The sequence below is a fragment of the Elephantulus edwardii genome, unplaced genomic scaffold, assembly GCF_000299155.1.
Source record: "Elephantulus edwardii isolate Elephantulus edwardi_28Jun2011 unplaced genomic scaffold, EleEdw1.0 scaffold00104, whole genome shotgun sequence".
Taxonomy (NCBI): domain Eukaryota; kingdom Metazoa; phylum Chordata; class Mammalia; order Macroscelidea; family Macroscelididae; genus Elephantulus; species Elephantulus edwardii.
Genome location: NW_006399854.1, coordinates 4,097,769 through 4,123,269, shown reverse-complemented (window position 1 = coordinate 4,123,269; position 25,501 = coordinate 4,097,769). Strand labels below are relative to the sequence as shown.

Genomic DNA, 25,501 nt, shown 5'->3' with positions numbered 1-25,501 from the left:
GGAGGGAACACCTGCACAAGTGTGTATTTCCATACATGCAAATTGTCACTTTGCATGCAATTCTCTATTTACATGCGCACCACAGTATGATGACATTTTACTGACAACATCCGGCTTTGGTAGGCTACTAAACAGGAGCCCTTTCCACAGAGTACTCATTGGAGGAGAACCCTAATCTTTGGTTTCCAACCAGCAACAAGCCCTGTAAGTGAGATGACTGAAAAGATTTTAAATGCTCAAACAAAATTGGATATAAATTATCAATATTTCTACTTGCCAAGGAAAGAAAAATCACTTCTTAGGGAAAAACTGAGAAAGATCAGAGAACTTTTTAAACACTGGCATTGTCATAGTTTTACTTTATAATGAACAACAGAGGAATATGAGAAATCCTCCACAGAAAGGATTTAAAGGCATGACAATACCAAATTTAATAATCTCACATATTGTTGTTATTAGAGATTGACATTGATAACATTCATACACTAGTTAGGATCCAATTCTTCATCTAAATTGAAGACCTTAGTTTCCCAGATTAAACCAAAAATGTAATATACTACAACAAAAAACTAACACAATGCACACAAACAAAAGGTGGACCCAATGTATTTAAGGACATTTCTGAGGTAATTTCTTTCCATGAAGAATGTTAAAGTGGCAAATGTTTTATTACATAAATAATTAACCAAAAATTGTTATATTCTCACTTCTCCCTACATCCCACTATTTTCTTCTATTTCTTCTGTTCCTTTTTATCAAAATATCAGCTCATTTAAAGAGGACTTCTTCAAGTAACTTCATGAATCATCTATTTTTCATGTTAAGGTAAAGTAGGAAAATATTTTTCAGTTGTTAATCCAATTAAAAATGATGAGTGCTAAACTAAAACTCCCGACCATAATTCCAAAGATGACCAAAACACAGGCCTGTAGAAAGAGAGGAAAATGAAGCAAAACAGAATCATTTTTAAAACCAAACTTACTCCAATAATGTACTTTAAGTTCATAATACATATTTTTCTTGATGTAGATAAAATGTAATAAATTCTTTCTTAAAATATAATTAATGAAAGGGAAAAAAATTCAACCTACCCCAAGCTTTTTCCATGAAAGAAAATCTTCTCTGCTAAGTTTAAGATAAAATAGTCCAGGGAATATAAAAATCAAACATGTTGATGTACTGGCACCTTCACGTGGAACATGGAGAGGTTAAAAAAAAAAAGCTTATTACCAGATTAAAATGTGAGGGTTTGTGGAAATTTTATTTTACATAATTTTATTTCATTCATCTTATCCATTTTATTACGCATAATTTTTTTTAAAAAAGGAAAACTTACCAACTACACCAAATACATTTCTAATGTCAGGAACGTATATTGCAAGTAAAACAATGATAATATTTAGTACCAAAGTGACCAAAAAATGGCGAATCCATGAGAAAGGAAAATTGGAGAAAAACATCATCATTAAAGCTTTTCTTGCCTGTATAATACAAAAAGAAACTAATTTAAGCCAGAGGAAGTGTTAAAGTGAAAATATTTGCTTAGAGCAACACAAATAAAGTAACAGTAGAGAGAATATTTTTCACACATTTTCTTTAGGTTGTGAATATTTATAATATTAACACTGTGAAGAAATCTTTTCTATTTTTATTAAAATAAGCAGACTGGACAAACAAAAGGTTTGAAACTGGGGGTGGGGAGGAAGTCATGCTATAGGAAAGAAACATCACTTTCTATTTCATTTGAGAGCATCTGTTTCACAGTGTGCAAATATGAAAAGCAGCTCATCTACTTCTCATTGTTCAGGTGGGCAGTATGAAGTCACATCCAAGTGCGGGTCACCAGCACCCCCCCTGCACACCTGGTGCTGCTACCCACACAGTGAGATGGCTAAGAACTTTGAAGGCCCGCTTATGAAAGTACTCCCTGTTCAGAGATTCAAAACATCCATCCACAAGCATTTGTTTCTGTTTTTCCTTGAAATTCTTAAGATTGTGATGTATAATAACTTAAGTGTAGAATAAAATCTGTTTTGCCCCTTTAGTTATAATTCTAAAGCAAATACAACATTGTGACTAAGATTAAACTAGAATGTATTATGTGGGGGGAAAAATTTACAATAAACCAGAAGGGGCTTATTTTTGCTAACTCAACTCTTTCCTCTTCATGCACATTCTTTTGAAAACAGAATACAGAATTTATGAGAAAGAAAGAAGGGGTGTGTGGGGGGAATGCAAACCAAAACGTTAGAACTACTATAGTTTTTAAATTGGAAACAATGCTGTGGGAAAGCGTAAATCTAAACGGAATCTCAAAACGCACAAATTAGCTTAGTGGTTCACTGTTATTTTTGTGCTTTCATGGGGCCATATGCAAGTATGAGGTCTTTGATCAATTACTTGACAAATGAATAAGATATACAGGACTAGATGTGATTCAAACGGTTCTGGTCTGCAAAGAATTAGTGTTGCCATATTAGGGAACCACTACACTAAGCAACGAAACCTTTAAGAGTACTTACAGGGAAGTGAATTAGAGGGACTGTCAAAAGCACAGCGAATAGTATGCATAACTTCACAGTCATGACAACAACATCATGTGGCAAGTATTTACTATAACCTTGTAGTAATTCTGACTCCACTTTGTCTGTAAATGAATAAAAATAATAAGGATCACATTACAAACTACTAAGATATCAATAACAGCACAACTATTTTCCTTTGTACAAATGGCTTTTATATTTTGGATTCCCAGAACCAAATCCATCTCCAACCTTTTTATTATCCTATTAAATAGAGATATTAAAGATCTTTTTAAAGCCTACAAGCTTAAAAAAAAACCTAACAAAAAAAATCTATAATCTTTTTTCTCCCAATAAAATTAGGAACTTGCACAGAATCTCTACACTTAGAATAATGGATGTGTGTATGTGTGTGTGTGTATACACACACACACACATATAAATACACATACGTTTAAAACTCTCCCAGAATCTGAAGGTCTGAGCAATACTTAAAGGTTTTGTTCATAAAGTGCTTCCATGATATCACTTAATTTTTAAATTAACAACATTAAGATATACAGATAGGGTGAAAATATTAAAGTGCAACAACGAATGACTGGAAACTCTAAGTCTCTGTAAACTTTCATTAACAATAATAATAATAATTAAAAAAAGCAGAAAGACCTGGAAAAAAATATTAAATGACTTGCCAAGACCACCATCCAACACCAAGTGGCTGAGCTGTAAACCCAAGTCCACATATCAAAGTCCATCCATTTTCCTCAACACTAAAATGTTTTCTAGACTCTTCTAGAGTTTAGGTACATGTGATGTCACCAACTCCTCACCTATGGCTTCACCTTCCATAAAAAAGCGAATGCTTTGTGTTTCACACTATTCTTCATTGTGTTTCATACAAGCATTCTTATGCATTATGTTTTATAAAAGTAATCACCATTGGACCTTACCCACCCTTAACCTGTTTTTTTCACCTGGATCCATCCCATTTACTCCTCCTCCCCTCCATACACCAACCTGTATAACCTTGTGGTTCACCCCTACCTATCCTTACCTCTTTGCTCCCACCCTTTCCTCCCTTGTATCCCCATATATGTTTTACTTCTATAGTTATCCTTCTATTCTTACAATAATGGTTTTAGGCAGTATTTGTCCTATGAGACTACATTAGTTCACTCAGCATAATGCTCTCCAGTCTCTCTCAAGTTATGTAGTATTTTTCAGAATCACTGCTCTTGATTGTTGCATAGTATTCCATTGTGTGAATGTACCACAAGTTCTCAATCCATTTGGTTGTGGTTGGACATATGGGCTCTTTCCATGTTCTTGGGATGGTGAATAATGCTGCTGTGAACACTGATGTACAAATCTCCGTTTGTGTCTCAGTTCTAATTTCATATACACAATGTACACGAACTTTGTAAGCAAAAAAATGTTAAAAAGTGAATGCAGTCTTAAAGAAGTGACTTAGCAAATCATCATGGTCGTCAGTGATAGGATTTGTATGTGCTGAACATGCCTTATCCTGACACCTTACATGGTGTATGAAGGTTGAAAGTTCTTAAGAACACCACATATCAGTGACGCCTTGAAAGAAAAGATGGTTATTGTTAGTTGCCCCTAGGCCAGCTCCTGACTTATATTGATGCCATGGTGATGAAATGCTTCCTGTTCATGTTTCAGCTCCATGACTGATTAGGGATCAGACCACAGTGATCACAGTTTTGGAAGTAAATTGGCATTCTGATTTCTGGAAATAAATTGACAAACGATTCTTCCTGGTCTGTCTTAGTCTGGAAGCTCCTCTGAAACCTGTTCAGCATAACAACATGCAAGTCTCCACTGGCAGAGCGTGCTAGCTGTACCTGAGGTGAAATGATGCAGGTCTCTCAAATGGAAGGATAGAATTCTACCACTGTACCACCTCTGCTCCCACGGGGAAAGAGTCACTTGTGTTAAAAACAGAGCTGTGCTTTCCTTACTTGAAAGTATATAAGATGCTTTGGGAGAAATAAAAAGAGAAAACAAATGAGAAAACCAAGTATTCTTGTGTTTAAGGATCTGAAAATGACTATTACACATAAATGACAGAAGAAAGGCCTAAACAAAGAGATGTATAGATTCTACTAATCATCGCTTTGGGAAGGGGTAACCAAGAGGAACCCCAGGAAGGCTTCAAGGACAGGCTTCAGGACAAAATGAGCAATAGGATGGTCCACCCCTTTACCACCTAACTGCAACCCTGCAGATCAAAGAGGAACTGCCCCGCAGGGTTTCGGAGGCTATAAATCAGAATGCCATGTCTATCACTAACTGGTTAGTAGTCAAGCTCTGTTGTAGCCGGGCTCAAGTTCTGGTTCCGAGTTTACATTTCCTTACTTATCAGGATCCTAACTTCTCTCTTTCAGAAGAGATCTTGTATCTGTAAAATGAGGACACTAATACATTGACCTATAGCGTTAATGAGAGCATTAAATGTGTTCACGTTTATATGCTGAAATTCAATGATGTGGGACAAGTGATGCTCCAGGAGGAAGATTCAAAATAAGCTAAAAGCCTTGGTGTGGAAAAGAGCACTGCCTGGTAATATGGCAGTGCCTGAAATGCAGTTCACTAGAGCAAAGGGAGTAGTGGGTGGAGAGGCTAGTGCTGTTGAATAGCACTTAAGGGATGGAACAGAGCTCTGCTTATCAAGAAAAGCATAGTGGAGCTTAAAATAAGCAAGACACCTGCCCCAAATAGAGATAACAGTGAGAAGTTTACTGTCATAGTAAGTAAGAAGTAATGAGAATTTGAACTAGACTCGGAACAGCAGAAACACAAAAGAAACTGATTGTGCTAAGTATGAAATATTTTATATAAGGAAGGGCTAACAGACTAAACATGAGTCTAACAAGAGCCAAGAAATCTGGATTCTATTTCCAAATCTGTGAGATACTTGTTGATCTTTAAAAAAAGATCTTATTTAAAAAAAAAAAATGAAAAATATTTTATTTCCTTTTGCTGAATCATAAACACTATTAACACATGTTGCTTAACAACCTTATAGTTTTTAAATGGACTGGTTATTATGTAACACTGGGCTCCACCAGAGAAACACTTTGCTCTTGCTCACCATAGAATCCTGTCATATCTGTAATCAGAGCAAGGAATCTAGGTACACACTTTAATCTGACAAAATGGAGATAGAAACTAGGCCTAGGAGCTCAGGATAAAGGGAAGGCAAGCAGCTCCGAAAGCCTCAAGAACTAGATTTATTACAAATTCAAAATATCTGCTACATGTCTACTTTCTATTCTCGCAGGATAGAAATCTTTCTTTTGAGCCAGTCAAGTCCGTATTGTTAGCTGAGCTTTAACATATGTAAGGGATAGAGTAAAACACATTTCCCTGATTCAGAGAAATCTCCACAAATCTTAGTAAGAAACTGAGGGTGACCTCTCCAAGTTATATACCACCAGAGAAAGGCAGGAGGTTGGCCTGTTTAATACACATGATCAAACAGCGTGTGAAGCTTCTGATGACTGTCACAGAGTAGTAGAAAGAAAATTGGTTTTATATTTAGGAAATAAGCCTCTAATTATGTGATAAATCACTGCACCTCTCTGGGCTGCAATTGCTCATCTATTAAATGGATTGAGGACCTTAATTTAGATCATTTTGACAAGACTGTAAGCTTAATTAACAACTTCTTTCCCCAAGACTTACAGTTACTGTTAAAATGATTTGAAAAAAACAAACAAACAAACAAACAAAAAAATCACACCTAAGTTTTCTTGGTTATGATTAACAAGCCCATGAAAAAAAATTCACTGCAATCAACAAATCAGTATCAAAATATTTTTTCCACTTTTGGAGGAATAGCTTTCCTATCACTCAGTCAGACTCTCTTGTCTATCTGTCTAATCTCCCTACCTACTTGATTTCTGTTAGTTTTGTATTTCTCTGTTATGGAACAGTTGGATACTTAAAAACACATGCACTGGTGGAGAAGGAGTTAAGTCAGAGGCAACATAACAGTTTTACCCAGTAACCTGACAAGTCCGTATCTAAGAAACTTTACATGCATGAAAATCTTTAGCTTCTCTTTATGAGCTAATGTCAAGTAACAATTACAGGGAGATCTACACATAGACATAGACAGGTGGATAGATAAGCAGACATGACTGGAGCTGAAATAACTCCTTTCCGGCCCTTTAGAGTAGTGAGAGAAGATCTTCACCCTGAAACCCACAGCGTCCCTTTTCAGCAGGAAGTAGCTAAGAGAATATGCCATCCCCTTTTCCTTATGACTCAGGGTGAAGTCTCTCTCAGGGAGGAGTGATAGGGAATGGCAAAGGACACACTGACAAAGAAGATTAATCAGAACTGGCTTTGACAAGCACTGTGGCATTTGGACAAGAACAAACTGGGAGGAGGGTAGAGAGAATAGTGCAACAATGAATGAATGGAAACCCAAAATCTCTGTAAATGTTTATGAAAATTAATAAAATATAATTATAGAAGATCGAAAGAAATAACTCCTTTCCTCCAAAAATGTTTAGCAGAAAATTGAAATGACAGAAAAGTAGGTTTACAATCAGCATAATTCCTGAGTAGACAACACAGTAATAAAGGCACTGGCTTTAGAGGTGAAGAGAACTGGACTTCATTACCTGTTAGTTGCATGTATCTGTCCAAATTGTTCAACCTATGTGAATCTATATCTACCTTACAGGGTGGATGCAAAGGTTAAGTTAGGCAATACATATAAAATACCTGGTATTTACTTAATAAATAATAGCCTAATAACATTAGCAATCATCCCTCATCCAATTTTCATTATAACTAAGCTTGCTTATAATTTCATATGACTTCTAAGTAACTATTGTGATTTATGTAATAATTTCTCAGTCATCCTGAAGATAAGTAGATCATTTAATGTTTGATCCAGATCTTTTTTTTTCCCACAAGGAGATTGAGGTCCTAGTTTTTGAACTTTTCCCTCTATATTTAAGATCCCCCAAATATAAACATATTTGTACCAATTTTAAATTCTAAAAAATATATAGCTATTCTGTTATGCTCTTTGTAGAATCCCAATGGAGATCTCGTCACATTATTTTGCTGATATTTACCAAGCTCACATCTTCATGAAAACAAACAAACAACTAAAAACCAAAGCTTATATATTTCATTTTATTAATAATAATCACAGAAGCATGGTTATCTATCTGTTTCAGCTTTCTGTGTAGCAAATCCAGCAGAACGTCAGGCTCCTACCGGTAATAATGCTTCTCCTGATAGTGTACACAGAGTTAGTTCTGTTACTTTCATTCTACCAGGAATTGTTGGCATGGATCCACAAATGTAGCTGGTTTAAATTAATGAATCCCTCTTATTAATATAATATATATAACGATATAATATATGATATAATAGTGAGATAGCAAGGATGGGAAAGACTATAGTTTTCTTGCACATAGAAAACTCTAAGATAATATACTCAGCATAATCTGGAATAGGAATTCAAATTTTATTAAAGACAACAAGAGAAATGCAGTTTTAAAAAGAGAACATGTGAAATTATAAAATACTAAAAATTATAATAGTGACACACCACTAGAAGCAAGCTCTCATTTGTGGAGGATTTCCCAGAGGCATCTTGAAAAAAATGTCTAGTCTTTCACTTTTTTTTTTTTAAAGTCACTAAAATCCTATTGAACACAGTTATACTCTGCATACCTGGAGTTGAACAGACCAACAAAAGGTAGACTCTGGGTTTTCTACATGGCAGAAACAGTAACAGAAACCTCACTTCTAACTTATTCTCTCCTCAACGCAACACTAAGACAGTTATCTCGTGTACAGATTACATGATGATACATTTAAGATTTTTAACAAATTGAGTGTGACATGCCTTAAAATTTGCTTGTTTTCAAATTAAATGAGAACTGACAATTATTTTTTCTTGCTCTAGAGTATTAAATTTTACTTTTGCTTGTGCTTTTTTTTCAGAAAGGGAAAAACACATAATAAGTAGGCAATTGTTCAAAAGCAAAAGATAACATTTATTTTATAATTTTAAAAGTATATAAAATGAGGAGAGTAGTAGTGTAACATAGACTACACATCTGTTGATTCTGTGATAATTAAGTGTGAAGGGCGAGCTTTCTTCCACGTAAATGTATAACTTACAGTCCAGTATAAATTCTCTTTTCTTAACTTGTTCTTTCACAGTGAAAATGAATGGCCTCCCTCATATCCTGACAGTGTTTAATACATATTGAATTATCAATTAAAATAATTATTAAGCTTTTTTTTTCTTGTAGAAAAACATCAGTGGCTCCAAGCTTGAAGATTTACTTAGGTGTTTAAGAAAATTTTCATGTGAGGCTATTAATTTTGAACTTGATTTACCTTTATAAGAGAAAGTGACTAAGTTCTATTAAGGCCCCTACAGCCACCACAACACACTGCATTCTAATCTGACAGCCTGAACAAATTAATTAACTAATGAAAGATAGAAATCAAGTTCATACTCAGGGAGGATATCTTTAAAGAGACGATCCTAAAAACAATCTACCTAAGGTTTTGTGATCTGTAATTAAGGGATATACTTACCATAAAAAGTGAGGTACCCAAACAGCGCAGACACAAAATAAATTAGAAAACTTAAAGCAATTGCTGTATTGGTTACATTTTGCATTCTTTTCTTTGAAGGGCTAAAAGACAAAAACCGCAATCATATAATCAGTGCTTTGAATTATACCTAAAAACCAACTATCTCCCAATGTAGTCAGAGAGATTTCTCAATCATTCAAATCCAAGTTACAAAATAACGAGTCCATATCAAGTTACACTGCTAATCCAAAGGCTGCAGGTCTCTGGTGGTTTGAATTCACCAGCAGCTCCTCAAGAGAAAAATGGACAGTTACATCATACAGTCTTGTTACAACATGCTGTTGTTATGCGCCGTCAAGTCACCTGTGACTCATAGTGACCCTATGTCCAACAACCCTAAACTCTGCTCTATCCTGTGCCAATCTTACTGTCTCTGACACCCCTACCCTCATTACTCCAGTTACTGAGTCAATACATCTCATTGAGGTCTTTCTCTCCTGTGCTGTCCCTCCAACCTCCCAAGCATGACATCTCTCTCCCTCCTCATAACATGTCCAAAGTAAGTCAGATGAAGCTTCAGCACATACAGTCTTGGAAATCTGGTGGCGGGTCCCTACAAGCTGGAACCCACTCCACGGCAGTGAGTGCGTGACACAAACCTTATAGTTCCAGATGGCATTCTTAACTTGGACAAAATTCAACTCTTGGTTCAGCTGAGTATTTTGTTTTGTTTACTAAAACTTAGAATCCAATGGGAAGATAGAATTCATAAAAGAGACTATCATTGGAGGTGAAAGGACAATGCCAATGTATTACAAGATTCAATGATACCTTTGAAGTTCACAGTATATGGGCAATATTGAGGTATGGCACAGAAATGAAAAGGCCATAGTTGGTATGGCATAAGCACTCTGAAAAAATAAAACAAAAATGGAAATTATTAATGGCTATTCTGTTAAAAATGCAATTCTTTAAAAAAGATAAACTTGATTACATTTATTCCATCTTCCATGAATTATGTCTTTATAAGATTTTTTGAAATATTTACAAAGAAAGACAGCCAAAGTATGGCCAAGAGGAAATGTCTGACTTGATTGTCTGCTTGCCTGTACTAGCCTAAATATTTCTTGGCTACCTTCCCACAGTGCTTTTAAGTAACAACACAACAGATCTTATATTAAGTAAATACCAGATTAAGTCAAATATTCATCCCTAGTATCCCTGGAGAAACCTCATGATTTTATTTTACCCACATCACTGAGTTTTATATTATTTGAGTATAAAAATAATTTAGGTAGGACAGACAAAAGTACGCCTGATTCACACCAGGGTCTTTTTAATCACTTACTACACATTTGAAAGCTGGACAATGAAATAAGGATGTAGAAGAATTGAGGCTTCTGAGCCGTGGTGTTGGGCAAGAGTACTGAATATTCCATGGATTGACAGAAGAACAGATACATCTTGGGGAAAATGCAGCCAGAGTGCTCCTTGGAGGCAAAGATGGCAGAGCTTTGTCTCTCATGCTCTAGGTATGTTGCTAAGAAAGGCTGTCCTTGAAAGGGGACATTATGTTTGTAGAGGTGGAGGTTCAGCTAAAGAGAGGAAGACCCTCAAGAGAAGGACAGACACAGTGACTACAGCAATGGGCTCAACAGTGTCAGAGACAATGAGGACAGCACAGGGTAGGACAGGGTTCAGATCTGTTGTTCACAGGGTTGCTATGGGTTGCACTTGACTCTACAGCACCTAAGAACAACACCAACAAATAGTATTTGTGTAAAATATAAAAAAAAACACTTCATAAAATCTTTTCTAATTCTCAGACTTTCCATAAGTACGCAACTTAAATACACTGAAGAGTAATAGTAGTTAAAGCTTTGAACCTGTTGTCATCAACACAATTTATGGAGACTATTTAAAATATCGATCCTATTTTAATATTTCTATCCTCTTTGACAAGGAGTCATTTTATCTATTTTTTAAATTTTATTATTTTTGTGTGTGTACCATCAAATCAGATCTGACTGGTACAGGAGGAGATTGTCCCTCCTTCTCCAGCAGAGCATCTATCTGGCGGATTTGAACTGTGTACCTCTGGGATTACAGTGCAGCTTCTTGCCACTAGGCCACCAGAGCTCCCAACTAGAAGTCCTTTTAATTAGAATAAACATCATCTACTCTAGACATACAAATTTTCACTGATTGAGTGTAATAGTTTTTTTCTTTTTAACTGGGGTATTTAACAAGAAGAAAAGGAAGTTACAAATCAATGTTACCATCTAAATAAAAATATTGTCTCTGTAAGATGAGTGGTAGTTATTTACTTTCCTTTTTTAGCTTCAGAAAAAATTTCCCCTAATTTCATCCCTAGGCTCTTCGCAAGACATTCCAGATGACTAAAGACCTATCTTGGGACCTAAAGCTTAGACTCCTGAAATATCTAAGGAAGGCTAGGAGGAAAGAAGCTCTAGTACTTCCTGAGACTGGATTAATGAAATGAGAGTTTGATTCACAAATACTCTTGTTTCATACATTGCCCAATTTCCTGGCTTGCCAGTGGCCATACCTAGATATCTAAGGCACATGGAGATCTGTATCATATAAAAAAATGCTGTGACCTCCGGGGTGGGGTGGGGGAGCTGGAGAAACACAAAAAACAGGATCAGAAGGAAAAAGTTCCAAGGAGGAGTGGCCACACTAACATTCTACACCAATAGGCTTGTATATAATGGAGACAATACCTGTGACCTACAAAATAACATTTATGCAGAAAAAAACGTGTCAATGGAGACACTTCACCAACAGAAAGACTCAAGGTCTAGAATGGTAAAACAGAGACACAGATCCAGGTCACAGTTCCTGCCGCCTCCACTCCATTGCTCAGGAGGTCGTGCAGGTGTTTTTCAGCTTGTGGATGATGAAGAAGTAGGGTATCCTAACCCCTTTTCTTCGCTCCAGGCATCATAAATTTCAACTCTGGAATACTGGTGAGAAGACACAGGGGCAGAACTCAATTTGCTGGTTCAATGATGATGCTGTTTAGTTATAGACCAAGGTTCTACTCACAAGGGAGGAAGTTTTGATATAATTGACTATTCAGCCTTCTAAGTCCAGAAGGCTACAGGAAGTTTGTATCCACAGAGGACCTTATTGGCCAGACCAGACATTCAGTAAATCTGTTCTCTTTAAAAGCAGTGGTCCATTTAAAACAGGCTCCATTTAAAGACATGCCAAAAAAAAAATGTGGTTGGTTCATAATGGGCCACCCTGCATCAAATAATATTATTCTTCTGGTAGGCAACCCTACACTTAGCACTTTAATGAAAATTAATTAGTTTCAGGTACAAAGACCTAAGAGACCCTGTTACACAAAACGTTTAAAACTTGAAATGTGAAAAATCAACCAAAAGTATCTGTTAATAACTTACACACCTCTTTGGAGAAATGAAAGAGCTTTGGTTTACAATCATCTGTAGTATTTGAAATCTGTTTAAGAGGATTGAGGGGGGAAAAAGAGAAACCAACAGCGATTAAAAGTCAGAACACATCAACAAAAAAATATAAATTATTACTACTGGGCTTTCAATTAAAGTATTTCAAAACAATGTTCCAAGATGCAATGTGACCATTATTTTACTTTTTCATTAGTTAGAAATAAGTCATCAGTCTTATTTTTCTCTTTCTACCTTAGAATAAAAAGAAAGAAAAAATAAGCAATTACCTGGAAATATTCCTCTTTGTAATTTAATTTCAGAGGACAAGGAATGGATGCTTTTTTAATTATCACCTATAAGAATAAATAAATAAAATCAGTACTCAAATTATTTCTTAGAAAATTCATGGAGACTGATTTCAAATAGATGGTCTTTATTTAAAATAAAACTAGCACCACATCAAATATGAGGCTTTGTCCATATAAGTCTCCCCAGATTATATTTAAGCAGAGATAGTTACCAGAACCATCCTCAACTAAAAGAAAATACGGTTTGTTAGGTGGGCTTAAGCGAGGCGGGGTGGGGGTGGAGTACACACACAACACGGTACTACTATACATCTCTTCTCCAGTAAAGACTGAAATCCCAGTTGGGTCCCTAGTGAAAACTGAGAATACTCTCATGTTGAATTTTCTTTTTTTTATTTTCTCGCATGCAAACTTTTAAAACTCTAACAGCATTATGTCGTTAAAAAAATCAACTCTAAATGGGAATTCTATGCTTTCATTGACAGTACTAAAAAACCTGGTTATTTGTAGTCCTAGCATCAGTAGTGCTTTGAGAATAGTAACAACAGTTTGGAAAAGGCAATGGGTAGAAACAAGGAGAGAGCTTATGCAACGAGGAATGCAAAGATTTCTGCTTTATAACAATTTATAACCCTGACCTTCACCTTCTCCTGCCCTTAGCTCTTCAGATTTGTACTATTTTTGTTGACTATGGAGAAAGTTGGCTAAGAATAAGAGAACATAACTAGGGAATCCCGACTGGTAAAAAGAAATTAAATAAAAACATTAAAAAAATCTAGAGGGATGTTGTTTCCCAGAAATAATCAATGAAAATGTTTCAGGATTTTACTCTTAATTGTGGCCATTCTGTTCCTGGGCCTATAGTTGTGGCTGTGTCAACATTACCTTTGCAGCCCTGGTTGTGAGGCACATAATTACTCTGTAAATGTTTGCTCCAGGCTGAAACCCAGCATACAAAGGAGCAAGCAAAAAAACAAAGCATTTGTCCTCTGCAGGAGACCATTAAGTAAAACCCTATTCTGATTTCTATTTAATATTTATTTAATTTTGGATTTTAATTAATTCAATCAAACTTGTACGTAGTGATAAAGCAAATCTAAGGGAGTTTTTAGGATTAAATAAATGAGTGATCTAAACAATTAGCTCTCGATTAAAAATCTCACAAAGGTTTAGAAGGGTAAACAGGATGAGTTTGCTTTGACATTTCCAGGTAGATTTTCAACATGAAATAAATTTAATCGATCAATTTAACAAAGGAAAAACAAAATCAAAGTTAACAATCTCAATGTTTTTGACAGGTTTCCAAAACTGATGGCAGATGCAGGGGAAGCTAGAGAAAGAAGTTGTCACTAGTTTATTTTTTCCACCGCCCTGCTCCATAATTAGTTTCTAATTCCCTCCCTCCCCCCTTCTCCTCCCAATAAGAGCTGAAGTAGGAGAACTCAGGTGGGACCTGCAGTTAATGTACTTAGTAGGAAGTTGGAGGTTTGAGTCTACCCAGAGGTGAATATGAAGAAAGATCTGGAAATTTACTTCCCCCAAACTCTGCCAATCCTATGGAGCACGGTTATATTCTGACACACACAGGTCATCATTAGTTGAAATGAACTGCAACTGGTTTTGGCGTTAGCAAATGTGGTCGTACCTAGTGAGCACTGTTGTGTGGGGCAGGAGAGCTATGGCCTCGGGGATAGGCAGTTGTGCTGCCAAATCAAAGGCAAGTGGTTGGAACCCACCGGCTGCTCCATCAGAGGAAGAAGGGCAACCTCCTCGTATACAGTCTCTGAAAACCTGCTGGAGGGTCAGTCATGAGTCAGTTCTGGCTCATCTGCAATGGGTTGCATTTTTCATGGTACAGGATAGGGCAAGAGTCTGCTCTGTTATTCATGGGGTCACTATCATTTGTCATTGACAGCACATGACAATGTACCAGGAGGGCCTGAATGGTTGGCTGCTGCTGTTGTTATTGTTAGTTGCCCCTGAGTCAAATGCAAGATTGTAACTCATGGCATCTCATGTGTGCAGAGCAGAATTTTCCCCTAGGGTTTCTAAGGCTGCACCTTTGGGAGCACCCTGTCCTCTAACAAGTCTCTTGTCAGGCTGAAACTGCCCATCTTTCAGCCAGTGTGTCCTACACAGTTAACTGCAAACTGAAAGGATATTGGTTTGAGTCTACCTATAGATGCCTTGGAAGAAAGGTCTCGCGATCTGCCTTCAAACTACCTATCACTCAAGAGCCCACAGGACACAGTTCAAAAGAAGCAAGCTGAACCCTCATGCAAAAGAGGAGACCGGGAATTTTGGATTTGTAAGTGCTTATCCTCCTCTCCCCTTGATTAGATTTGGGCAGAGTATTTGTTTGTTTTCTTTTATATTTCAAAATTTAACACTTAAAGATTCTAAAATAAATATGCCAATTAAAAAATAGCATTAACATATACAGAATGTTCTGCATTGTCCCATTGGAGAATAAATTGTGCTCACAGGTAAAATAATCTGAGCAGATGTTTGAAAAGCGTTATAATAAATGGAGACTATGCATATTATTTCCATATGACTGCTACAGTAGAAATCTGCACTGAATTAAAGAGGATCTGACATGATGGAAACGAATTCTGTGAACACTACAGTAGACGTATCATATCAATACATTTCATCTACTTCAAAATTATTGACTATGAAAATTAAATTACTTATACCTAAGCAACATTTGGATTGGCAATTACCTATGAGGAAAAAAATTTCGCATTTTACTTATACTGAGCCTCTTTCATATCCTTATGGGAGTCTGCATATGTAACCATGCCTAACAATTATCATGAAAAATATTTACTAGATTTCCCTCTGCAGTATTGAGCCTAGAAAGTCCATACTCTATTCCTCTACTTGTAAGATACAATTTAGACAATTTTGGTGGAGGACAATGATTTGAATGTTGATAAAATAAAAAAATTACTAACTACAGACAAAATAAAACTGGGGGTTTTAAGTTTTAAAGGCAGTCATTAGAGGATAAATGTTTATATACACTGAAGCCAGTGTAACTTCCAAATAATATTTAAATAACTAAGATTGTCTTATTCCTGTGTCTATTTGTTTTGTAGGACAGTTAGCCCAAGTTAAATGCATTCTAGATTGTTTTGACAGTTCTGAAATCTGGTACTCTAACATGGAATAATTATTGATGTGCTGTTTTCTTATATGTTGCCATTTTCTATACTTCATTTCTCAATACCAAGGATGAGTTTAATAAAGCTTACAAAAAAAAGTCATTTGAGTACTTCCTGGTAAATTTAAAGTATAATCTCACTTAAAGTTTGACATTTAAATATCAGTTGTGGAATGAAATACTATGATAAATAGGACTATTTTTTCCAAAAAAAAAAATTCCACACAAAAATATTGTCTTTCAATGCTAAAATCTATTTTGAAGATTTAAAGGAAATCTGAACTTTAATTTCTCTTTGCTATTAAATTACTCTCTAATCATAAAAAGAAGTTACATTTATGATCTGATAGATATTTTTCCTACATTATGGTAAAGATGTTATGTGCTGCTGGGTTCGAAACAACTCAGTGTCACCCTCCAGTAGGCAGGTTTTTAGAATCACACGGAGGAGAACACCCATTTGTCTCTTGCACAGAAGCTGGTGAATTTGAACCATATGCCTTTGGGTTGGCAGTGCAACTCCTTACCACTAGATCACCAGATGTTGTTGGGGCTGTTGAATGCCATAGAGTCAGAACCATAGCTGACCCTCCAGTGGATTTTCAGAAGTTGTGAATCCAATGGACACAGAATGCCCATCTTTCTCTTGCAGACTAGATGGAGAATTTGAACACAGGCCTTTGTGTTGGCACAGTGTTTGAATTGGTTAAAACACAAGGAAAAACATACTCTGTAAGGCAAGAAAATGTCTTTGTATTAGTTGTTTATGATAATTTAACTGTGCTTAATAAATTCATGTATTCAGTTTTGACTAGTCCAGTTCAGGGCTAAATCCCAGAAGCTCTAGTTTAATTAATGGAATATAATTTCCAAATGATGATGACTAGTATCAAATTAGTACTATAGATTACAACCAGCCTGATTCTTATTACTCTGTGTCACACACACACAAACAGATACACTACTGTACAGAAACCGAGATATACACCTACCTACACACACAAAATAGACTTCATCTAGAGTTTTAAAACATTTGTTTTGCTAGCCTCTCTAGTGATGCAGAATTTAAAAATGGTGCTCTATCCAAACCTTTTCAAAATAGACAACACGAAGGAAAACAATTTTGTGAAAAAAAGCACCTTTAGTAAACCATTGGAATAAAAGAGGATACCCTTCCCAAGACAAAACAGTGTTTTAAGAAAAAAATAATAAAAAAGATACTTACACCACAAACCCAATTTTAGTGAGATAAGCAAGACACTGTATTTTAAACTTACCACAAGAGCAAAGAACACCATAAAGAAAAATGATAAACTACTTGTGTAGCCAAGAAAGCCTGTAAAATAACAGTAAAATAAAAAACAATTTATAAGGAAAGGGATCCTAAAATATAACTAAAACTATACATCTTGGGCATGTTTTCTATTACAGTGCTTGGTATCTGGGGCTTAGGGCTCAGAATAACAACATTCCAAGTATCTGTCACAGACCATTTATGCAGCTCTGTAGAGCAGAATTGGAACTGGCTTACCACTAATGGTACACTGTAAGGAAAGGCTGCTCTTTAATGTTCTGCTGTAAAGATTTTATTTTAGTGGGGCAGACAAAATACTACTGCAAACCAACTAATAGGTTAACTAGGCAGGGCTGAAGGCTGAACAAGCTAAAATGAGGCCAAGTTTAAAATTATTCATCACCACCACACGCTAAAAATGTGGTATTATAAAATTTGGAAGGCCTTTAATATTTTTTCCTTTCTTTCTCTTAAACAAATCAGGTCTTCTTTTTAAAAGACTTACCTATTTGGGGAAGAAGTGCAAGAGGGAACACTATGGCAACGCAAATAATTATTAGTAGTGTTCGTCCATCAAGATACCAAGACCTATTAGGAAAAAATGGTTCCATTTTAGACATAAGATACTAGAGATTTTACTTTCATAAAACATGCACACACAGACATACATGTACTCAAGTTAAGCTATTATAGACACTCAGTAGGAAAAATCTACTTTATTTTGTTAAAATATGCTGTGAAATCTTATCGTTCTTACTAATAAATTTATTTTTAAGAAAAGCATAAAAACAGTAAGATGTCAGTTTCTCAATGATGCATTATCAATATTTAAAAATAAGTTAATAGGCAATGTAAGTAAGAAGTGATGAGGTATACACAAAATTGGGAGGAGCATAAATTGTGTAAATCACCTTTCTGGAAGGCAATTTGGCAAAAGATATTGTCATTAAACAGTTTAAAACTTTTATACTTGAAAAGATTAACAGAAATAAGAAAATCATTAATAATAAAACAAAAAATTTAGAAAAACCTTTACAAATTTTTTAAGTAATAAAATTTTTTAGGGAGCTCTAGTAGCTTAGTGGTAAGAAGCTGTGCTGCACTCCCAGAGGCACGTGGTTCGAGGCCACCAGCTGCTTTGCGGGAGACAGACCAGCAATATCCTCCCATGTGATTAACTGCCTCTGAAAACCGGCCAGAGAGTCAGGTAAGGGTCAGTTCTGACTTGATGGTACAGTAACAAAAATGTAAAAAAATCTTATAAAAAGATGTTTATGGCAAACATTTAAGTTAATGAAAATTAAAAACAATCTAAATGTGTAAGGCTAAGACCATTTTAAAATAAACCATGAAACATTAAGAAGAACAAACATTTTAAAAGTATACTAATATAATGAATACATTGTAAACTTCACAGATACAATGTAATGCCAGTTTTGAAGAAAAAGATATATGCAGTTAAAAATTGAAAGGACCACAACAACAAACTGAATATCTTTATAGCTGGATAGTACTATGATGAGTAGTTTTTCTTCTTTATAATTTTCTATATTCTTCTAAATTTCCAGAATAAACAAGAAACACCAAAGAAAAAAACATATTACATTTTTCATATAAAGATATTTGGGTTATTGAGTGGAAAGAGTAGGTTAACTGTATGATATCATACTCAGTAATTTAAGAAGATGATGCGTGTCTAAGAATCAAATCCCTATGCACATCCAAAAACTTCAACAGGGTAAAAAGGGAAGCCACAAACTGGGAAAAAGTATTTGGTAATGACATATCAGATAAGGGACTTATATCCAGAATTTAGAAAATACCTGAGCACCACAACAAGATAAAGGTAAACAATCCAATAGAAAGCTGGGCACAGGATATGAACGGACACTTCACCAAAGAAGACATTCAGATGGCTAACACGCACATGTAGAAATGTTCAAAATCCCTAGCTCTAAGAGATGCAAATTAAAACAACTATAAGATATCATCTCACCCCAGTAAGAATAGCAAAATTTAACAGAACAGCAAGCAACAAATGCTGGTGAGTTTGTGGAGAAACTGAAACCCTTATTCACTGTTGGTGGAAGTGTAAAATGGTTCAACCACTGTGGAAGACGGTATGGAGCTTTCTCAAAAATTTGCAAATTGAGATACCATTTGACCCAGCAATTCCACTACTGGGAATATACCCCAAAGAGACCATAACTGACATCCAAGCAGATATATGCACACCCATGTTTATCACGGCTTTGTTCACAATAGCAAGGAGTTGGAAACAACCAAAGTGCCCCTCAACAAAATGGATGGAGAAGCTGTGGTATATTCATGCAATGGAATACTATGCTGCATTGAAAAACAAGGAACTCATGCAATATTACTCAAAATGGGTGAGCCTGGAGGACATTATGCTGAGTGAAGTATCTCAGTCATAAAAGGACAACTACTGCATGGTGCCACTGTAACACAGGACTGACCTTGGGGTTGGGGAGAGATTGAGAAAGATGGATTCAATAATGTATGCTGCATTGAAACAAATGAGGGAGAAAACTGTTTAAAAGGGATATGTGATTAGGTATTTTTGTCATGACAGGAGTCTAGAGCGAAGGCTACATGGTGGAATGGACCTGGGGGAGGGTTTGTACAACAATGAAAGAATTTTTGTTTTACTTTTCCAAGAGGGTAGTGTACTAGGGGGGAGGGCTGAGAGGGGAGAAAAGTGCAACAATGAATGAATGGAAATCCAAAGTCTCTGTAAATTTTTACTGAAATTAATAATAAATTTTAAAAAAGATGATGTATAGAGAAAAAGTTCAGAAAGATATATTCAAAATACTGAAAGAGGACATTTCTATCTGATTGCAAGAAGAACAAACCAAATTTTGTCCTTTTTTGTATATATACATGAACACACACATACACACACACATTCACACATACATGGCTTAAACAATTTCCTAACAAATACATGTGTTTATAATTTATAGACATTTTTCACATTTCAGATTTTAATAGACTTCAATGTAAAAGATCAATTGTCAATGAAAGAATAATTATAATTAGTAAAAACACTTTGGAGAAATTCTAATTTCTAGTGCTAATGAAACAAACAAAATATAAGGCCATTTTTTTTCTATTAGTTAAACTAGTAAAATTAAATATTCAAGGCTGTGAAAGCAATGGTCCCTCAAACACTGTCAGAGACCGCTGGTGGCTAAGTTGTGAGGAACTGCACGGGCAACTCAACATAGCAATTCACGAGCTGTTCTAAGGAAGATGGACAATCTCGTGTGATTTACTGCCTCTGAAAACTTGACAGAGGGTCAGCTATGAGTGAGTTTGGACTTGACAGCAATCAGCTTTCTCATTTACCAGGTAGCCAAAGTTTCTCACGGCAAGTGAAAAGAAGAGGTTCTCTTGTACACACATTTTAACTTCTGCCCTTGAACATACATTTCATGATTCATCTTGGAACTTTTATAGCCTGGTTTATGTAGAAGTCTTTGCCAATCTATCTTTAATTGGTAGTGAATGTTGACAACTTTTGTTCTCTTTTAGAGAATAAGAGAAGAAACAACAACAGAGATAGCATTATCTATGATCATATTTCCCCCCCCTCTATGCCCCTCACTTTCTAGTATATAGAAAGTCCTTAGAGGGCACACCCCAAGCTAATCTAGTAGGGAGCTTGGGTGGCCTACTGGCAAAAGGCTGTGCTGCAATCCCAAAGGCATGTGGTTCGAATCCAACAGCTGCTCCACAGGAGGATAGGGAATCTCCTCCCATGCAATTAACTGCCTCTGAAAACCCACCAGAAGGTCAGCTGTGGGTCAGCTTCAACTCAATGGTACACAAGAACAACAATTTTCTAGTCATTCTTGAATACAAATCAAAATAGGAAATCCAAAATATCCCTCACTGAGGAGGAGCCTTTGACAATGAAATTTCTGAGGCTGGCAAAAAGCCCAGAGCTCTATGCCTGAAATCACCTTCCTTTAGGGATCCAACATCAGACCTAGACTTTGAGCGCCTGGAGGCGGAAAGGCCCAGAGGAGCACCAATGGAAGTCCATCTGCTCTCCCATTCCTGCTGCCTTGAGAGGTGAGTGCACACAAAGCATGCTAATCCCAAGCCCCAAAGAACGCGTGCCCCCGTATACATGCGAAAAAAAGCAAGACATTCTGAAATCCCGAAGGGTTATTTTCTATTGCTTCAGACAAATTCATTTATGTCTGCTGAAGACAACTTGACTTCCTTCCAGCAGTTACTCAAAACTGCAGAATCAGAGAATGGTAGAGCTGGAAGGGATCTTAGAGCCTAAGATCTTATCACTTGAGATCCACTGGTGGAACATTTCATTTTACATGTCTGTAATGTCAGCAAACGGATGACAGAGACTTTAGTGACAGTGGCACTGGAGATACTATACTCTGCTCTTCAACTGTTGCTCAGACCAGTTTATGACATTTTTCTGGCACCACTTCAATACTTTCATGGTTGTACTCTACACTATTTAGTTTGAACCTTAGATTCCTAATGTAGAGGAAATTTAATATAAAATAAGGAACAAACTAAAAGCTATCAGAAGAACAGATATATGCATACCTATGCTGGACTTTCTGAAGAGAAATGTGAAATCAGGATCAAAGGAGGACTCAGCAGCAATCTGTGTTATGCACATTTGGCAACCTTGCTTACTACTCATAGTGAGGAGGACTTAAAATACTTGCTGCAGAAGATCCCGGGCTATAGCTTTCTGTATGGATTCCATCTCAACACCAAGAAGACAAAGGTTCTCACCAATGGGCCAATAAGTAACATCAAGTTAGACAAAGGATTGAAGTTGTCAATTATTTCATCTTGCTTAGATCAACAATTAACACTCTTGGTGCCAGAAGTCAAGAGATAAGGAGAATTACTGCACTGGGCAATCTGCTGTTGGCGCCAGAAGTCAAGAGATAAGGAGACTTACTGCATTGGGCAATCTGCTGTCAGTGACCTCTCCAAAATATGAAGAGCAATAATGTCAGTTTAAAGACTATGGTACACCTGATTCAGGCCATAATTTTTTCAATCACTTTCTATGCATTTGAGAACTGGACAATGAATAAGGATGACACAAGAAAAATTTGCCTTGGAATAAGTGCAGCCAGAGTGCTCCTTGGAGGCAAAAGGGGTGAAGTTTAGTCTCTCATCCTTTGGGCATGTTGCTAGGTAAGACTATTCTTGGAAGGAGACATCAAGCTTGGAATAGCGGATGGTCAGCAAAAGAGATGAAGACTCTCCTGTAAGATGGACTGGTAAAATAACAGGAGTAATGGGCTCAAGTGTGCCAGAGATGATGAAGAGAGCACAGGATAGGACAGGGTTCAGGTCTGTTGTTCACAGGATCACTATGAGTAGCATTGGACTTGATGGACTTTAACAATGTGTGAATTACAGTGCGCTCTGATTGCCTAGTGTTAAGGAGCTTCCCTGCCAACCTAAGGGCACACAGTTTGAATCTACCAGTTGTTTCAAAGGAAAAAGATAGGCAATCTCCTCCCACGGGATTTACTGCCTCTGAAAACCTACAGGCCAGGGAACGGTGAGTTGGTTCTAACATGATGGCACATCACAACAACAGATGAATTAGATTATTTGCAATAGCAGAAAACATTGAAACAACCTAAGTGTCTACCAATAGATGAATGAATGAAAAAACTATGGTACAGTCACATAAAGGACAATAAAGAATTAATGAAATACAGCATGGAATGGATACCTCTAGAAGACATTATGTAAATGAAATAAGTTAGTCATAAAAGGAGTACTATGGCGTAAGACCACTCTTACAAAAAGTTAAAGAAATGTTTATATTAGATAGGATCCTTTTTGGATGGTTACTAGGAAGGGAGAGACAGGAAAATTAATATTAATAGGTACGTTGGGTGAAGAGAGGGGCAATATTCAATAAGTGGTGGATCAGACATTGTATTAATTATATTAGTCAATTATAATTAGTCTTAAAGAAAAAATGCATATGCATCATTGAATTACAATTTCATAAAATAAAATGTGTAGGAATAATTTAATTAAAAACTGTTACAATTTGTAAATATTCACTCAAATTAAAAAAGTGCTTAAATCAATAAAAAAAATTAAAATTAAAAAAATAAAAACTCCCTAGGTTCTGATTTTAAGGTGCAGCCTGTGTTGAAGAAAAACTGCTCTGTGCCAGGCTACAACGATGTTAAAATGTAAGGTAAGCTGAGCCTCAGTTTCCTCAGATATATAATAAAGGTACAGGTACACCTTGAAAAAGATAAAACAAAGTAAATAAAACAAGGAACCGTGGTGGCTAATGGTTGGCAGTGGATTATGGTCGGCAGTTCAAAACCACCAGCAGTTCCATCGAAGAAGATGAAGCCATCTGCTTTCAGGAAGATTTAGAGCCTCAGAAACCCTAGGAGATAGTTCTCATCATGTCCAAGGTCATGATCAGCTGTAACTGGCTTGAGGGATGAACTGGTTTGATTTAAGTTATTGCAAAACACAATTTTCCTATCCCTGGGTTGGTACTGATTATTGATAATTTTTTTCCTTTAGATTGATAAAATAATGATATAGTGCTTTTCTTCACAAGTCATAACAAGAAAGGCAATCCCCTGATGCTCTATAAAGTTAGCTAAGATTTCATGTGCAGGTTCTATCTAACTGAATCATGTTTAACAATGGGTAATTCCCAAAGAACAGGAATGATTAAATGTACAAAATAAAACCTCTTCCTGAAAACTATAAACTGGTGAAAATTAATCTCAAAAAGGGATCAAGATTATACTCTTTTAAAAAGATCTGCTAACTGTAATTTTTTTTCCTAAAAGGAAGTGAGTAGAATTAATTATCTACCCAAGCTCTGAACTTTTGTTTTCCTACTGTGATCTAAATATACATTCTCTTTAAGCCAAAAGAATTAAGAGTAAAAAGCTTTATGCTTCTTAGAAACCTTGTTTGATCTGTGGACTTAATCCTATATGATAAAAATGTTCTAACTATGAAACACGGAATATAAATCCTTTGCTGTATTGAAAGTGCTTTGGCATACAGATGTTCTTTTCCATATTTTAATGGAAACCAGATTTATTTGTAAGTTGCTTTAATTTTATTCTCGAATGGAATGGGACAAGAGTATCAGATGTTCTGAATTAGGATCTTACTCACATCCCATATCAATTATGTAACTCAAATGTAAGACAACTTAATTGTGTCAATCATATCCCCCTGACAAGATCATTAAATGTTAACAGAGAGCTTCCAACTTTTAACAGTCATAGATTTTAAGGTTATTCTATAAAAAATGTAGATGCATCATAAAAGTTTCATATATTGAGTCCCTAACTTCTAATAGTAATTTTTGAAATTACAGTATTAGGAGCACAAGGTTTCTTCTTGATAACATCTTTATGCAGGTTTATATTTCACAAAGATGCAGCAAATGTCACAGCCCAGAAAATAAGCCCACCTGAAAAATCTTAACTGAAATTTATTGTAAATCAAGCCTTAAAATGCAAACATATCAATATCATTCTGATCTCAAAGAAATGATGTTGTTTTTAGGTGTAGAGGAAAAATATTGCTATCTAATTTTATCTAGAAATAAACTGCCCTAGTTAGATAGTTAATTGTTATATTTGTTCTTAATTTTTTATAGCATTAATCTTTTAAAAACTAGTAATTCTAATGCATTTAATCAATTAATATAATTACTTCTTTATTAATGCTTTTCAGATCTTTGAAATCCAAAATAAGGAAACACATATTAGGTTTAAAACAAGATAAGGTGTTTTGTTTTTTCAAAAAAAAAGAAAAGAAAAGATGTTCAACTTTAAAACATAGCATATTATGCCAACTGGCCAGGGAATTTTGTAACATATACATATAGTTTGAAACACTAATTTCTGACATTTAAGAATAACATTCTAGTCAAATACCTGTTAATATGAGTAGATAGGTGCAATTTTTGTTTATGACTAACTAGGGGGAAACAGATAAAAATAATCCCTTTTATGTAAAATGATTTAAAATGGAGTTATGGTAGAAGAGTCATCTTAAAGTAAGAAGACTACAATTTAAACTTAAGTTCTGTCAAATAATAATCACTTTATTTCCAAAATTTCTCGCACTAATAC

General features: G+C 35.7%; 1 protein-coding gene across 1 annotated transcript in view; it reads right to left on the bottom strand.

Moving 5' to 3' along the window:
- Positions 1 to 807: 807 nt before the first annotated feature.
- SLC38A6 (solute carrier family 38, member 6) overlaps positions 808 to 25,501 on the bottom strand; it is an 83,443-nt gene continuing 58,749 nt past the window's right edge. The window contains exons 7-16 of the mRNA XM_006891783.1: positions 17,839 to 17,921; positions 17,317 to 17,375; positions 12,850 to 12,915; positions 12,561 to 12,614; positions 9,957 to 10,036; positions 9,126 to 9,226; positions 2,523 to 2,647; positions 1,337 to 1,481; positions 1,092 to 1,186; positions 808 to 926 (exon numbers count right to left, since the gene is read on the bottom strand). Of these exons, the coding sequence (XP_006891845.1) occupies positions 846 to 926; positions 1,092 to 1,186; positions 1,337 to 1,481; positions 2,523 to 2,647; positions 9,126 to 9,226; positions 9,957 to 10,036; positions 12,561 to 12,614; positions 12,850 to 12,915; positions 17,317 to 17,375; positions 17,839 to 17,921 (889 nt within the window). The 3' untranslated portion in view covers positions 808 to 845. The remainder of the gene's footprint in view (positions 927 to 1,091; positions 1,187 to 1,336; positions 1,482 to 2,522; positions 2,648 to 9,125; positions 9,227 to 9,956; positions 10,037 to 12,560; positions 12,615 to 12,849; positions 12,916 to 17,316; positions 17,376 to 17,838; positions 17,922 to 25,501) is intronic.